This window comes from Arvicola amphibius, chromosome 10, assembly GCF_903992535.2.
Source record: "Arvicola amphibius chromosome 10, mArvAmp1.2, whole genome shotgun sequence".
Classification (NCBI taxonomy): Eukaryota; Metazoa; Chordata; class Mammalia; order Rodentia; family Cricetidae; genus Arvicola; species Arvicola amphibius.
This window is the reverse complement of record NC_052056.1, coordinates 68644121-68659065: the sequence shown is the minus strand read 5'-3', so window position 1 is coordinate 68659065 and position 14945 is coordinate 68644121. Positions and strand designations below refer to the sequence as shown.

General features: G+C 42.1%; 1 protein-coding gene across 4 annotated transcripts in view; it reads left to right on the top strand.

Moving 5' to 3' along the window:
- Nucleotides 1-14945, top strand: part of LOC119824574 (LIM domain containing preferred translocation partner in lipoma) — a 600040-nt gene that overhangs the window by 488239 nt on the left and 96856 nt on the right. For all 4 annotated transcript variants that reach the window (XM_038344782.1, XM_038344779.1, XM_038344780.1 and 1 more), the window contains one exon: nt 13669-13838. In XM_038344782.1, the coding sequence (XP_038200710.1) occupies nt 13669-13838 (170 nt within the window). The remainder of the gene's footprint in view (nt 1-13668; nt 13839-14945) is intronic.

Genomic DNA, 14945 nt, shown 5'->3' with positions numbered 1-14945 from the left:
GAACGCTCACTTAAAATGGGCTCAGTTATGACATGTATAGTATACTCAAAAGTACAGTAGGGCTTGGCAATTAAAAAAAACTTTCTGCTCTTTACAGAGGACTCAGATGTGGTTCCTAACTCAACCTGAGTTGTTCTCAGCCTCCTAATTGCAGTTCCAGGGGGATCTGATGCCCTCTTCTGGCTTCTGGAGGCACCTGCATGCACATGATAAACACACACATGGAAGCAGGCACATATACATGCACAAAAATAAAATAAAATTTAATTCTTTAGTTTATTTAAAATAAACAGCATGAAGTATAGTTTTCTGATGTGTTTTGCAGAAGTTAGAAGCACTGATAACCTTAAGTGAGGGTTAACAGTTTTGTCTCAGTATGAGCCAACCATACTGCATCATTGCTTCATGTGTTCACACTGCTTGGACCATCTTTAGAAAAGAGGAAGAACTTAAAGACGTTCGTGGAGACGTTGTGAGTGCACCTTGCTTTGAAATGCTCATGCTTTTCCCTCTAATATTTTAAAGTTACCTTGCACAAACCCAGTTGAACAGTTTGCCTTGGTTACCTCAGTGAAATATCTTAATGAAACTATTCCAGTCCATTTAACTTAGATTCTAGAACCTGACACATTCTCTCTCTCTCTCTCTCTCTCTCTCTCTTTCTCTCTCCCTCCCTCCCTCCCTCCCTCCCTCTCTCTCTCCTTCCTCTTCCCTCCCCTCCCCTCCCAGTACTTGGGATTGAGACCCTTACTGGTGCTGAGGTCATCAGAATTGCAATAGTAGCTTCAACTGTCAGGAACAGATTTGGGATCAAATGCAGTGATTCCAGCAGCTCACGGAGCAGGGATGAGGCCATGGGTGTCCGTTGGTTATGCCCTGTAAAAGGCACAACTAAAGAGGCCTTTGAGTGCAAATGGAGTCCATGTTTTTACTTTTTCCTGTGTTGAAGTTGCTTTGATTGGGTCTGTGAAGGGGAAAGTATGCAGGAGTACTGGACAGTAGACTCGACACACCGCCTAGTATATGTTGTGGGTGAACTGACTAGGTAAAAGGCATAGTGCCTCTCTCTTGTTTCTCCCTAAGAATCGGCCAGTAACATACAGGAGAAGGGGTTCCTCATGGAAATTCCAAAGCTTGAAGAGACTCTTAATTAAATGGGATTCCCTATAGCTTCCCTTGAGGCAGCATCCCACCTGTAACATCCCAGGCTCAACATCTCCAGAGGCCTGCAATTCTTCCTGCTGAACGGAGGACAAAAGGAAAGCCAGTCACAGATGAGAATGCATTGAGTAGGCAAATTTAAGTGACCAGTTCCCCATCCTGATGTAGCCTCCTTTGGGTACCTAAATGATTTTGAGGACCAGGTTTCTATTCGAATCTAGTCAGGTCAGTCTGTTTGTTTGGGGTGTGTGCACGTGCGCATGTGTGTGTGTCCTCCATGCTTGCCAACTATTGGGGTAGTGCGAAGGCATTTGCATACTAGTGGGAACTGGAAGATACCGGGTTTGCTTTCTCTCTCAAATAACATTCTTCATGGTGAGTTTTAATATTTTACTTACAATTACTGATCTACCACCATGCACACACCATAACAGCCATGAATATTCTGAAGTATACCTACCTATATATACACCCATGTACTCACCAGCAAAGGCATATCCACAAACGCACAGATGAGGGCCCTCAATTATCCTCACCTCTCTGGTCGCCCACAAAGCTATGTCCACAATGGGAATGTGGAAGCTGTCCCTCACTTTTCCTTCTTTGCCCATTTAGTCTGCTCCCTTGCCCTGTATATTTTTGAAATACTTTTTAAGTGACTCACTCTTCCCCAACCATGCTGCCAGCTGCCGGTACTAGCCTGTATTGCTAGGCAGAGTAGACAGTGTGGTTTTTAGCATTGAGTGACTGATGAGCAAGTGTTGGCTCTGCTTGTATTGACTGTGTGTTGGTAAATGACATTTAACTTTTTGGGGCCTCCTTTGTCTTAGTCTGCAGATTAAAGGAGATAAGGCTTAGCTGGTAGGTAGGCAGATAAAAGGCAGTAAAACATTTCTCTTCTACTTTTATTTCCTCTCTACAGAAATATCACAGCGGCGTTTAAACTCATTTCTCAACCTCTTTATTCCTCTGTAGTCATTCCTTCACTTTAAATCTAGAGTTATTAAAGCGTGTATATAGTCATGTATGTTTGTGACTTAAAACCGCTTATGTCCACTTGGCTACATCCTCTTATATCCACTTGCTTCGTCTGCTATAGGAAACCCTCTTTGGCCTGCCTTGGGTCCATGGCTGCTGGCAGTCCCTCCACACCAATCGGTCCAGACTGCTGTGTGATTTGTTAAAGTGCTTTGTGCCTTCCATCTTTTCCCCTTCTACTAAATTTTCCATTTTGTTTTCAAAGTCAGAGTCTGCTCTCTCTCTTCCACACCTTATCTGATTGGTTCCATATATTAGGTTGTACCTATGTGCCCGTGTGTTCTAGGGAAGGTAGATGCCAGTTTCCGTTTATCTTTATCTTCCTAGTGACTTCTGATGCCTGACCTGTATATAATCACTTGGTATTTGTTAATTTGAGTGTTTATATTCTATGTTGTCTATTCTGTCTACATGTCTTTAAGAGTGGTTGCTACATGCCCAATAACGGCTCTAAATCTAAAATATTTTCAATCTTACTAGAAATTGAATGAGCATTCATTTATTCTTCTGTGCTTTTTTAGCAAGCCTGTGTTCAGAGTTGTATTTTGAGTGCACTTCTGGGGGAGTCGCAATATGGAACATGTGGGGCATTATTAGGGAACCACATAAAAAGACAAGAGTCAGGTAAGAACAAAATTCTCTCAAACACTGGACTTGGACTGGGCCCAAGACACTGATGAGATAGGGTTTAGCAGGGAGACAGGAAATTCAGGATACATGGAAAACGAGGGAAGCATTTTACAACCCCCTTTCCAAGCCGTGGAAGGAGGTCACTGCTGTCTGCTGGACTGCCACATGAATAGGTCAATAAATATTTCATGCAAGTATAACTTAAGTAGCTGTTCTAAATAGTCTAGGATCTTTCGAATAGGAATTGTTTCAATTGTGTTGTTCAAACTTTTTAACTCAGTAAATCTCTTATACAAACTTCTGAAGTTGGTGAGGTCTTCAAAAACTATCCTAAGGAAAGGGATGGCATAACAAGATGGATGAAGAGGCTCACCACTCTCTTGTGTACGTTCTCTCTTTGTTCGTTTACCAGATAGTAGGACCTCCCAATCCTTGGGAGCCATCATTCTAACAACACTGGAAACCCTCTAGATCTGTCTCGGTCACCTACTAGCTTATGAAAACGAGACTGTGGCTCCGCGTGCTCAGATGACCACCTTTCTCTGGATGATAGAGCCAAGCCTCCCATCTCGTTGCTCTTGACGCTAGCTGTTCATCCGGTTTCAGTTTCGCACATCCCATGGATAGCATCTGAAGCTCTTGAAGTTTCTGTAATAAACATCATCTCTCTCTCCTGAGACACCCTCTCTCTTGGTTGTACCACCTGCAGCAGGCGAAATTATTCCTCGGTGTTTACACCTTTCGAATATTTATAGACCATCATCATGGCACTCCTTAGTCATCCTCCAGCCTCGTCGCATTGCATATATAGCTCCTTTAATCCTGCTACAAAGTCAGGCTCTTCAGCCTCTTAATCACTTGTACCATTCTCTCTCCAGCGCCTATAAGAGAACAGTTTGAATGTATTCCAGATGGCAACAGAATAACCCCAGCATGTTGTAACTAGGGGAGAATAACACACTGAGGAGATGAAAGGAACAATCTACAGGTTAATTAGTAGTGTGGCCACAAATATGTGCACAGTTTGTTTCAGAAATAAAGCAAGCTGTATTTGTTATAACTGTCTCCACTTTGAACTCAGTAGAATGTTGACAATGCCAAGCTGTGTTGACGGTCCAAATAGTCACTAAAGACCTTCAACTTTGTACTCCCTGTATGCAACTCTTGCCCAAGATGAACTTCAAATAATAGCCCATAGTAAGACAAAAAGACATGACTTGTTTCTCTGTGTAGTGTTAAGCGTGTTCTAGTTTCTGAGCTTCATCTAAGCTCAGGAAGGGAGGATCTTTGATTTGGCTCTCTATTAGGCACATGGGTGTTAGTCATCTCATAAAATTAGCTGTGTTTACTGAACACGATAGCCCAAGTATGGGAACAACATTAGCACAGGAGGGATTACTGAGAAGTCCTTCACTAATATCAAAGCATGGCCATTTCCAGGTTCTCTTCTTTGTTTGTTTGTTTGCTTTTAATTTCATAACTTTCATAACGTTTTAAAAATGTGGAGTCTTAAAAGGCTATGCAGAAATTGCCACTGACTGATTTTCTCTGTACCTTGGGATAGTCTTGATTTAATTCAGTTTATGTGCTTTTCTTACAAAATATGTCTTGGAATGAAAAGCTGAAGTAAGAAGAAGCCCTTAAAAAAAGCTCTTGACTCATATATATATACATACATTCAGTGATGGGGATGGATTTAGAGGGCATTGCTTATTGTACTGTCATTTAGCCAAGTGGGTCTGGGCTGTATAAGAAAGGTAGCTGACCAGGTATAGTCATGCCTGCCTTTGATCACAATACACAGGAAGTAGAAGCCAGAAGATCCCTGTGAATTCAAGGCCAGCATTGTCTACATAATGAGTTCCAGTCCAGCCTGGGTTAAATAGTAAAACCCTGTCTAAAGAAAGGGTAAAAAAACTGGAAACTTCCAGATTGTTTCTCTGTTGCTCACCAAAATCAAACCAACTTGGAGGGCAGGGGGCAGTGCTTACTTGCTTTACAGGTTACAATCTAACATGGAGGAATGCTACTTACTGGCTTGCTCTGCCATTGGTTTCCTCAGTTACATTTGTTAGGCAGCCCAGGCCTACCTGCAAGGGAGGGGGGAATAGCACCACCCACAGTGCACTGGGCCCTCAGGTACCATTCTTTACTCCAGAAAATGCCTCCTGGACATGCCCACAGGCAAATATGATAGAGGTAGTTCCTCTACAGAGACTTCCTCTCCTAAGATAGCTTTGTCTAGGTTTGTATCAGGATGACAAAAACTATTACAGAAAAGTGGCTGAGGATGATCCTGAAGCCTGGAAGTTTCCTCGCTTTAAGCTCCTGTCTTGAGTTTCTGCCTTGGCTTCCTCTGATGATACACTGTAAACAACAACATGAAACAAGCCCTTTTCTTTCCAGATGGCTCTTGGTCACACTGTTTACCACAGCAACACAACACAGCACAGAGGGGAATGTTATCAGGCCAGGTCTATTTGACTCCTAGGAAATGTTCCTTTTTCCAAGGTCTTGCATGGTCCATAAAGCATTCCTTGTGACCCAACCAAGTTCTTTGTAAAGAATTTCTGTCTGTGCCTTTCTCCTGTAGATGTCTCTGACGTTCTTGCAGGTTGATCAGCTCTGGCGATTTCTTTTTGTTTTCTTCTATAAAGCATTTGTTTGCAGCTCAGGAAATATGAGCGCCAGCAGAGTTCATTAGAATACTTTCAATCTTTTATATTTACAACCAAGCAATTCTGCCAGTCTGAAGGTGGCAAAGAAGGACAGCTATTTTCTCTCACATCCAAAGCAAGACTGTAAAGGGACTTAGTCTCTGAATGAAAGAGAAGGGGGGAGTAGAAACCTTCTCATGTTTTATTCAGATGTTAACAAAGAAATTGAGAAGTGTGTTTCCTTAAAATTGACACCATTTTTGTCCCAAAAGTTTTGGTGAGTGATAGTGGGCTACGTCAACCCGGAGCGGTAAGGGGAGCGTTTTCCAGGAGCTCAGTCCCGGTGGGAAGTATTACCTCCAAGTAATACACTAATCGCTTTGAATCCTGCATATTTTCACATACTGTGTGCATACATACGGATATTAATAACTGTTCCCCAGACGTCACTTCAGCACTTGGAGAGCTCCGTGTTGCTAAGCAAGTGTCGGAGATGGAATCAGATACAGATGGCAGTTCAGCAAAGAGGAATTTACAGAGATGCGTGCCTGAGAGGGCCTGAGGTCCTGAGACTCCATGCCCGGAGGTCTCTCATCTCATGTCAGCTCTGTATGGTATTCATTGACCCACTCCACTGAGAATACAAATGACATTGCTAGTGTTTCAAAATCTGTCTACTCTCATCATCCCTACATTTTACGCAATGGTTTTTGCATAGACTTTCCTTACAGTGTGGTCCCCTAATAGAAGCCCTAGGAATATATGTACATTTTATTCTTTTGTATATGTGTTCCATCTCCATATTTAAAACATTATATCTTAGAGGAATTCATATTTTATAATACACATAAGTGAGTATGTGTATATTATATAGGAGAAAAAAGAGAGAGAAGGAGGGGGAGAGAGAGCCTCTTCTCCATGCCACCTTCAGATATCTCTGACTAAGGTTGAAATTTCTTGTAGTATACAGGGCTCCAGTAGGTGAAGTAGCTTGCTTAAGGTCATATGTTTGGTATATCTAGAACAAACCCAATTCTTCTACCCTGAAATTTACAATTACTCTTGTACTTTATGTTCATTTAAAAGAAAACACAAAATGGGAAGCCTTCTGTCAAATGACTATTTAACAATATTGTGTAAAGCAGTTCACACACCGGATGTGGCCAAACTGGGCCTGGAACCCTGTGCTCTTGACTCAGATCTCCATCCCATCCTGCTACCATAACTCCAGGCTTCAGAACCCAGCAGATAAGTCTGCAGCATGCCAACCTGTTTCTGAGAAAAATGAAATTATGGTGGTGCAAGATGGGCCAGGAGCATCACTGGTTCTGGAATCATCCGGGTCGACTTTAATAGCAGCCCAGGCAGTATCTCAAAGAAATGTTTTCATCAGAGAGAGGGAAAAACTGCGTGTGCTCAGGAAATCGCACCTGATAGGTCAAAGACACCCCAACAGGATGTAGCCTATTTGTGAGAGAGTGTGCACAGCCTGAAGGAGCGCGAGGGCCTGGGGCTCGGTCCTAGTTCTGCCATTGATTGCTGTAGGATCTTATTCAAGTCAGTGTCTCACTTAGCATTTGTTCTATGTTCTGTATTACTAATAAGAAGATTGAATGAGATAATCAACACCCTACACATTCGGGGCCTGTCTGAAGCCTCTCAGGAGCACATTCTAGACATTTGGTCTCAAAGTAGACCAGGAGACTAATTGGCTTCCTACGGAGATTGTGCCAATTGAGACTGTCACCTGCCACTGGTGTTGGCCTTGTATGTCAGGGTCATATTAGCTGACTCATAGATCACTGTTGGATCCCTCAAAGGTCAGCTCTGCTACCTACTTCTCAGCTCATTCACGGGGTTATTCCCATGCCAACTCATTTGATAAAGAGGGAGATTGTCTTATTTACAATTCCAGATGAGCCAGAAATTCAAAAGATTGTACTTAAAACGTGCATTTTTGCCTTTCTGTGATTTAAATCTGTATCTCCCCTTGGAGCAAGGACTGGAAGGCAGAAATCTTTTAGTAGCCACACATTGTTAATAGTCTATTTTATACTGCTACGACATAGTAGCTGAGACTAGATTATTTGTAAAGCACAGAGATTTCTTTATAGATCTAGAGATTGGATTTTCCAACATAAGACACTGGCAAGGTTGTTGACTTGTCAAGACCACCGTGTTCTCTCAGGATGGTACCTTATTAGTGCATCATTACTTAGTAGCTTGCTGCATAAACCCTCCTAAGGGCCTTCCCAAACTCTAGAGGGAGATGTCCTTGTGATCTTATCATCTCTTCAAGGCCATACTTTTTAATATGATCACATTGGCTAAACCTGAATGTAATCAACCAGTAAGTTAATTGACAGAGTGTGTGTTTGTGTGTGTGTATGTATGTATATATGTGTGTTTGTGTGTGTTCAGTGCTTACTTTCTTTTGTGAAATGGAGTATTAAAAAGAACAGTTGAGAAAACCTAATCCCCATTAACAAGATGAGTCCTGGTTTGCCATTTTTAAAGAGTGCTTTCTTTCACATGTTCATGTCAGCATGATTATTATAGGTCACGTACACAGGTCCCAACTCATTTGTAGGATATCCTTTTGCCTGAACTGATCTGGAGAAATGAGTTTCAGTAGTCTTATATCTCACACCAAACACTTAGCTAGCTCCATCAGGCACTAAACTTTCTGCCATTTCAGCTCTTTCATTGTTGGGAAGAGGGTGATTCCTATTTCACCCTAAAAGATTATTGAAGGTTCAGTAGCATCAACATATAAGAAAGTTTCTGAAGGCTGCAAGGCACTATATTAATGTAAGGAACACTTGTTGATGTCCTGGACAGATACCCACTACCTGCAAAGAAACATCTGAGGCTTGCCCTTGAGTAACCACAATAAACTAGAATATTTTCTACCACAAAATCTGAAAGTAAGTGGGCCCATTTAATCTCTGAATGGAGGAGCTAAGGGTAATACAGATTTTTGTGATAGAAACCAGGGAATAAATTCACCCATACCTCAAAAGTAAATGTTCCAGTCTTGATTGCTATTCTACTTGTTAGTGTCAGTTTCCCTGTTAACAGATCAGCCATGAATGCATGCTAAAGAGGCTGGCATCAGAATGAAAAGTGGGACTACACAGTGCCTATGTGTAGAAATTAACTCTAGAAGAAACTGGCATTGGCCAAAAGACAGGCTAGTATTTTTATTTTTATTAAGTGTGTTCTATGTTTCATGAACATTCTTTCAGGCCACATGTGTTTAGGAATTTACATTTCCCAAGTTAGTAAGTGGGTAGACTCTGATGCTAGACTGTTCGGATGGAACTTGCAATACTGGTCTCTCAGGCTGAGGCTATGCAATCTGTCCATGCCACTTTTTTTCTTCAATATGATAGAGCTATACATCTGAAAGAAGATTCGTATCTAGACTTTACAGCCAATGCAAAAATCTAAATAATAAGAAATCAGATGACACACTAACAATAAATAGGCTAATGCAATGAGCATATGGTTCTCAAAAATTAGCCGCAAATGCACAGTAAATGTGGGCAATGTTCAACCTCACCAGTCATCCTGAAAAGGCAAATGAAAACTCCATTGAGATTCCATTCTACCTCTGCCCCAATGGCAGTCATTACAAAGACAAGTAACAGTGAGTGCTGCAAAAGATTTGAGCAGGTAGGAGACATCATGCCGTGTTAATGAGAATGCAATGTAGTTCACCCATTCTGAAAATGAGTACCATGGTTTCTCAGATGGCAGCATGTGTACCGAATGACACAACTCGCCCGCTTGTCGGTACTTACCTCAAAGACTGCAGATCACAGAGATACTTGCATATCGATGGTTATTGTATTGCTGTTCACACTCTTCTTCAAGGACTGTAAGGCATCATGTCACGTGCCTATCGGTGGTTATGGTAGCGCTATTCACATCAGTAAATTGATGTAATGAGCCTAGGTGTCTGAACAGAGGAGGAATGAAGTTGGGGCTGGAAAGATGGCTCCAGGATTAAGAGCCATGACTGCTAATCCAAAGGACCCAGGTTGGATTTCCAGCGACCCCATGTGACTCCCAACTGCCTGTAACTATAGTTCCAGGGGATCCACCCTTTTCTAGTCTCCTCAGACACCAGGCACACTGCTTGGTGCACAGACATTCATGCAGACTGAACACTTATGTACAAGAAACAAATAAGACTTAAACATGATTCTAAGTAGAATTGCTAATGCAGAAGAGTCAAGAATGTCACTCTCAGAGGGCCCTACAACACAAAGAACTCTAGGCCACTAATGAATGCTGGGCGCAGGAACCACCAGTCTCTCCCAGGCTTGGCCCCCTGACTGGTTATCCAGTACAAAGTGGTCAGCTCAGAAATCACACACACACACACACACACACACAAATGGACACAAGATGGCATGTGTGTCTGTGTTTGTGTGTATATAGTGTGTGTGTATAGTGTGTGTGAAATAATAAGAGAAAAAGAGGATATCATTATGAGAGTAGGCTGGACTGGGGAGGGACTGGAGGCAGGAAAAGGATAAAGGAAGTAGGATAATTATATTTTAATTAAAATGTAGAAATTAATTAATTAATGTTTTTAAAAAGAAAAAGGAAATCAGGTAATGGGGACCAGCTCAGGAAGCAGCATTCCTCCATTGGCCTATGTTTCACTTAAAAAAAGAAAAACAACGAAGTAATGTCATTTGTAGGAAAATTGATACAACTGAGATAATTTTATCAAGCTATTTAAGTCTCAGAAAGACAGATATTTCATGTTTTTTTCTCACTCGTCCTTGATTTTACGTGTGTGTGTGTGTGCGCGCGCACACACATATACACAGGCAAAATAGAAATGAAACTGTCTAGGCTAGCTGTCTTTGGGTTACTATTGCTTTGATAAAACATCATGACCAAATACAGCTTTGGGAGGAAAGGGTTGTTTTGCTTACACTTCCACATCACAGTTTATCATTGAAGGAAGTCAGGACAGGAACTCCAGCAGGGCAGGATCCTGGAGGCAGGAGCGGTGGAGGGGTGCTGCTTACTGGCTTCTTCCCCACAGCTTACCTTTGTTAGAAAATCCAGGACCACCAGCCCAGGGGTAGCATCACCCACCTTCCCCCATCAATCACTTATTAAGAAAATGTTCCACTACAGCATGATAGTATGAAGGAGTTTGCCAGTCAAGGTCCCTTCCTCTCGGACTATGACTTGTGTCAAGTTGACATAAAACTAGCCTAATAGCAAAGGGACTAACAAGAGGCAGAAAGGGCTGCGAAGAGAGGCCGGACACAGCAGAGTGTGAGGTACTGGCCAAAGTTCTTATACACGTTCTTGAAAATGCCCTTTGCTTGCAGTGATTATTAGGAAAGTATTTTAAATAAAGTATTCTTTTTGCAAGTTATAAAGTGAGCACAACCTCCAAGCTTGAAAATAATTCTATTTGCTGACAACTGTACTTGCTTAGCCTCTTGGTTTTCCTAGACTACCTCTCTCTACTGACATATTGTCTATTATTTAGTTGAAATAGTCTAGCTGTTTGGGTTTAGCTCAATTATTACGACTCCCATAAGGCCTTTCTGTTTGTAGCAGTAAGACAATCACAGGTTCAGAGCGATAAGGAAGCCCTTATAGTCTCCCAGGCTAAGGAAACCTGATTTACATAGTTGGTTTCGTCAACCTTAAGGAAGTCGCTCCACAAGAGAAACTGGAGAAAAGGGCACAGGCTCCAAAGCCAGCACAGACAGTAATAATATATGAAATCTCTTGTTGTGTGTGGAAGCCCCCGATCCTCTGACCTTGGTTCATTTGGTTTGCTAAGCATTGCTCAGAAGTTCTGGGTGCTGGCCCTATTTCAGAGCTCCTGCCTCCTGTTGCCTAGTCAACTGTGTTTCCTTTATCCCTGATGGCTTGAAGCCTGTCAACCAGCCCTCTCACCGTGCCTATTTAAAGCACCAATAATTTTATCTGAAAGATAGGCATTAAGGTCATGGTACCTTAAAGGATACCCTCTGCTTGAGTAGCTCGTCCAGCGGTCTAAATACCCTCTCCAAGGAACGGTTTGTACAATTTTGTTAATATAAAGGGGGAACATTTGGGCACCTTTTCTCTGTTGCTGGTTTGTAGAGCTATTTTTAACTTTTGTTCTTTGCTGATTTTTTTCTGTGCCTGTGAATCGTAAGGTGCCAGACTGGCTGCCCTTGAGGCTGGTGTCCCTAATTTATCCCAAGAACGGGAACAATACGGGGGTAACAGAACTGGTCATGTCTGGGTCCAGCACATTAGCCTGACCTACTCTGGGAGAATATTGCCCAGACATAAAGAGGGAATTGTTTCTGGGAATGCAGGCCATCTGCTTTGGTGGCAAGCAGACAAAACCTTTTGCCATCACCAGGCACGACAATGTTTTTGCATCCAGTAAGCCACAGACATCCATCCTTTCTTTGGGGAAAAACTTCAGTGTTTTTCTCCCTTCCTCCTCTACCCGTCAACATTCCATCCTTTAAGGTCAAATTCAATTGCCTGTTTCCTCAGGAAACTCTTAGAGAGTTTGTTTGGATGTGACTTCTCTTGCCTATTTCTATAGCACGTTTTTCCGCAGCATGCCACACATTTTGTCATGGATTGTTGGATATAGGAAGTTGCCATCATCATTGTAAGAAGCACTGATGGTGACTGGTCCACTTCTTGCTGTCACACAAAAGCAGACTGTCGTACTGGACAAAGAGCAGACCCTTGGACTCTGCTAAATAGATTGATAACCAAAACATTCCTGTCTAGAGTGGGCTTTTCCTGTAAGCTAGGGATTAAAGTTGTTCCAGGCCCAGGGTAGCTGTCCAGCTCTGCAGATACCTTATGGACTTGGGCTCTTTGTTCCATGTACCGCACTTTGAGCATTCATGGTCAAGACCCAAACAGCTACTTCTGCGGCCGACTCAGCCACCATGGCCATCACACGATCCCATCCTTATTGTGGCAAAGTACGTTTCGTAGATCCTTTGTGCTTCTCAACATCCTATCAAGTGATGTTTTGACTTATTGAAAGAGAAAAGTTAATATAGAAAAATAAGTGTGTTGACTTATACTTAGTTTATATTATAAAATTATACTTCTCAAAGGAGTTCAGCAGGTTCTTAATAATATTCACATGGCTTGGTCAATTTGCCCCACCTCTCAGTCTGTTTTCTACAATAAAATGTCATTTGTTGGCATGAAATCCTCAGAGGGATACCATCAATTTTTAAAGCATACTCAGTTTTGTAGTAAACCAATAAAGCTTGGAGAATGGTTTTTGTTGTTTTCAGAATAATCGCAAAAATTGTGCCCAATTAAAGAAATTAGCTTTCTTACTATGAGCAGAAAACGTACATGACTTGGCAAGAGCATTTCTAATTCTGTGTCCAAGACTAAAAAAATAAGTGTAAGGGAACTCTTGGATAGAAGTTTATCATAATTGTGTTAAATATCAAAAACACAATGCTGAAATTTCTCAGCAACACTACTGAAACACAGTCATTTTAAAGACGTGAACTCTTCCCAGTATTTGACTGAAGATGCTTCAAGTTTGTTTGTTTAATTTTTTTAAAGATTGCTCCAGTCCTGCAACAGAATCCAAAGGAATATTTCCAGGACCAAATACAACCAGAGAGAAATCTGTTTACCTCTTCTTATTGAAACATTTACCCCTCCCAGTTTCAAGTGTGAAGTGGCTGTCAGTCCAATGTGACGGGGTGCTGAAAGCCTTCTTCAGTGTGATGTCACTCCATAATATTCCATAATGCCAGATCCACAGTGGTGTTCATACAGAGCTCAGAACAGGCAATGCAGCCATGGGGTTGGAGTAGACACTACTCAGGCAAGGCTGCTTGGGCATGAAATTAGTTAAATACCTTCTGTGACTTAACTTTCCCTGTCTTTGAAGTAAGAACAATAATAGTAAATCCACATAGAGTGCCATGAATAGGAAATAAGGTGATCCAAGAGCTTCAAGAAAATGTTAGCCATCCATGAAGCTAGTTAGTGTAGCGATGGCAGTGGAGACCGTGGTGGGGTCGCTGGTTAGTGTAGTAATACCATTAGTGCTGTGTCTCTAGGATGAGTCTGCTGCCTCCCTCACCTTGGCTTCTTTGGGATGATCCAGGAGTTCCTCTGTAACAAGCAACCCTTTATCTTGCAGGCCGCTGTGCCCGCTGTGGGGAGAACGTGGTTGGGGAAGGGACAGGATGCACCGCCATGGATCAAGTCTTCCACGTGGATTGCTTCACCTGCATCGTCTGTAACAACAAGCTCCGAGGACAGCCTTTCTATGCCGTGGAGAAGAAGGCCTACTGTGAGCCCTGCTACATTGTAAGTCCCCACACTGGGCCTTCATCTGCTCTGCCTTCTTTGACAAAACACCAGTCACTCCATATAAATGTCACTGTCAATGCTTTGAACTTCAAAAGATGTGTACATGCATAAATTGTCATACTGTGTTTATATATGTGTGCGTGTATAGTTAGCATCATAGGAGGTCAGAAAATTGTGTTGGGAGACTGTTGCCTTTCAATTAGCGGTTTGTCAGAAAGGTTTCCTGGCCTCTATGGAGAAACGCTATGATCTCTGTGATATATACGAAAGGTTCCTCGTTGGCAGAGTCCTAGGTCCTGTTACTCAGTCTCATTCTGCATTTGAAGTCCCAGTACTTTGGAGAACACTTAGTAGATGGCTGAATTTATCAGTGGTCTTCCAAACTTCTGGACTAATGATCTCTGCAGAATCATTTGTAGTTCCCCAATCCCCCAGGTTGTCTGTGATGTAGAGAACCTCTTTGTTATAGAGTACCTTCAGGTAGTAAGGCTGTTCTGTTTTAAAAGAACAAACCTATGCTTAGTGATTGAACATAAGTCACATTTTCTTAGCATTTTACATTGCTTTTTAATCTACTAAGCTGCCTTCTGATCTCGTGGTTGATGAATAACAAAATGATTTCCTGTCCAAAGTAAATTCCTTTGCTGTCTTTCTGGCTGTGATTTATATGTGGAACATATTTGTGGGAAAAGTAGTACCTTTTACAAACTTACAAAACATCCTTGGTTGTCCCCACTGCCAAGCCCTTCCAACATTAAAGAAACCTTGAGGAGCTGGGCGGTGGTGGCGCACGCCTCTAATCCCAGCACTCAGGAGGCAGAGGCAGATGGATCTTTGTGAGTTCAAGGCCAGCCTGTTCTACAAGAGCTAGTTCCAGGACAGCCAGGGCTGTTACACAGAGAAACCCTGTTTCGAAAAGTCAAAAAAATATATATGTAAAATAAGAAAAAGAAAAGAAAACTTGAGAATAAGGTACTGGACCCAGAAATTTGCGGGTCTCCAGAGTTCGGCATTATTGGCATTTCTGCCTCAGTAGTTGTCTTAGTGAGGGTGTCTGTTGCTGTGACAAAATGCCATGACTAAAAGAAACTTGGGGAGGAAAGG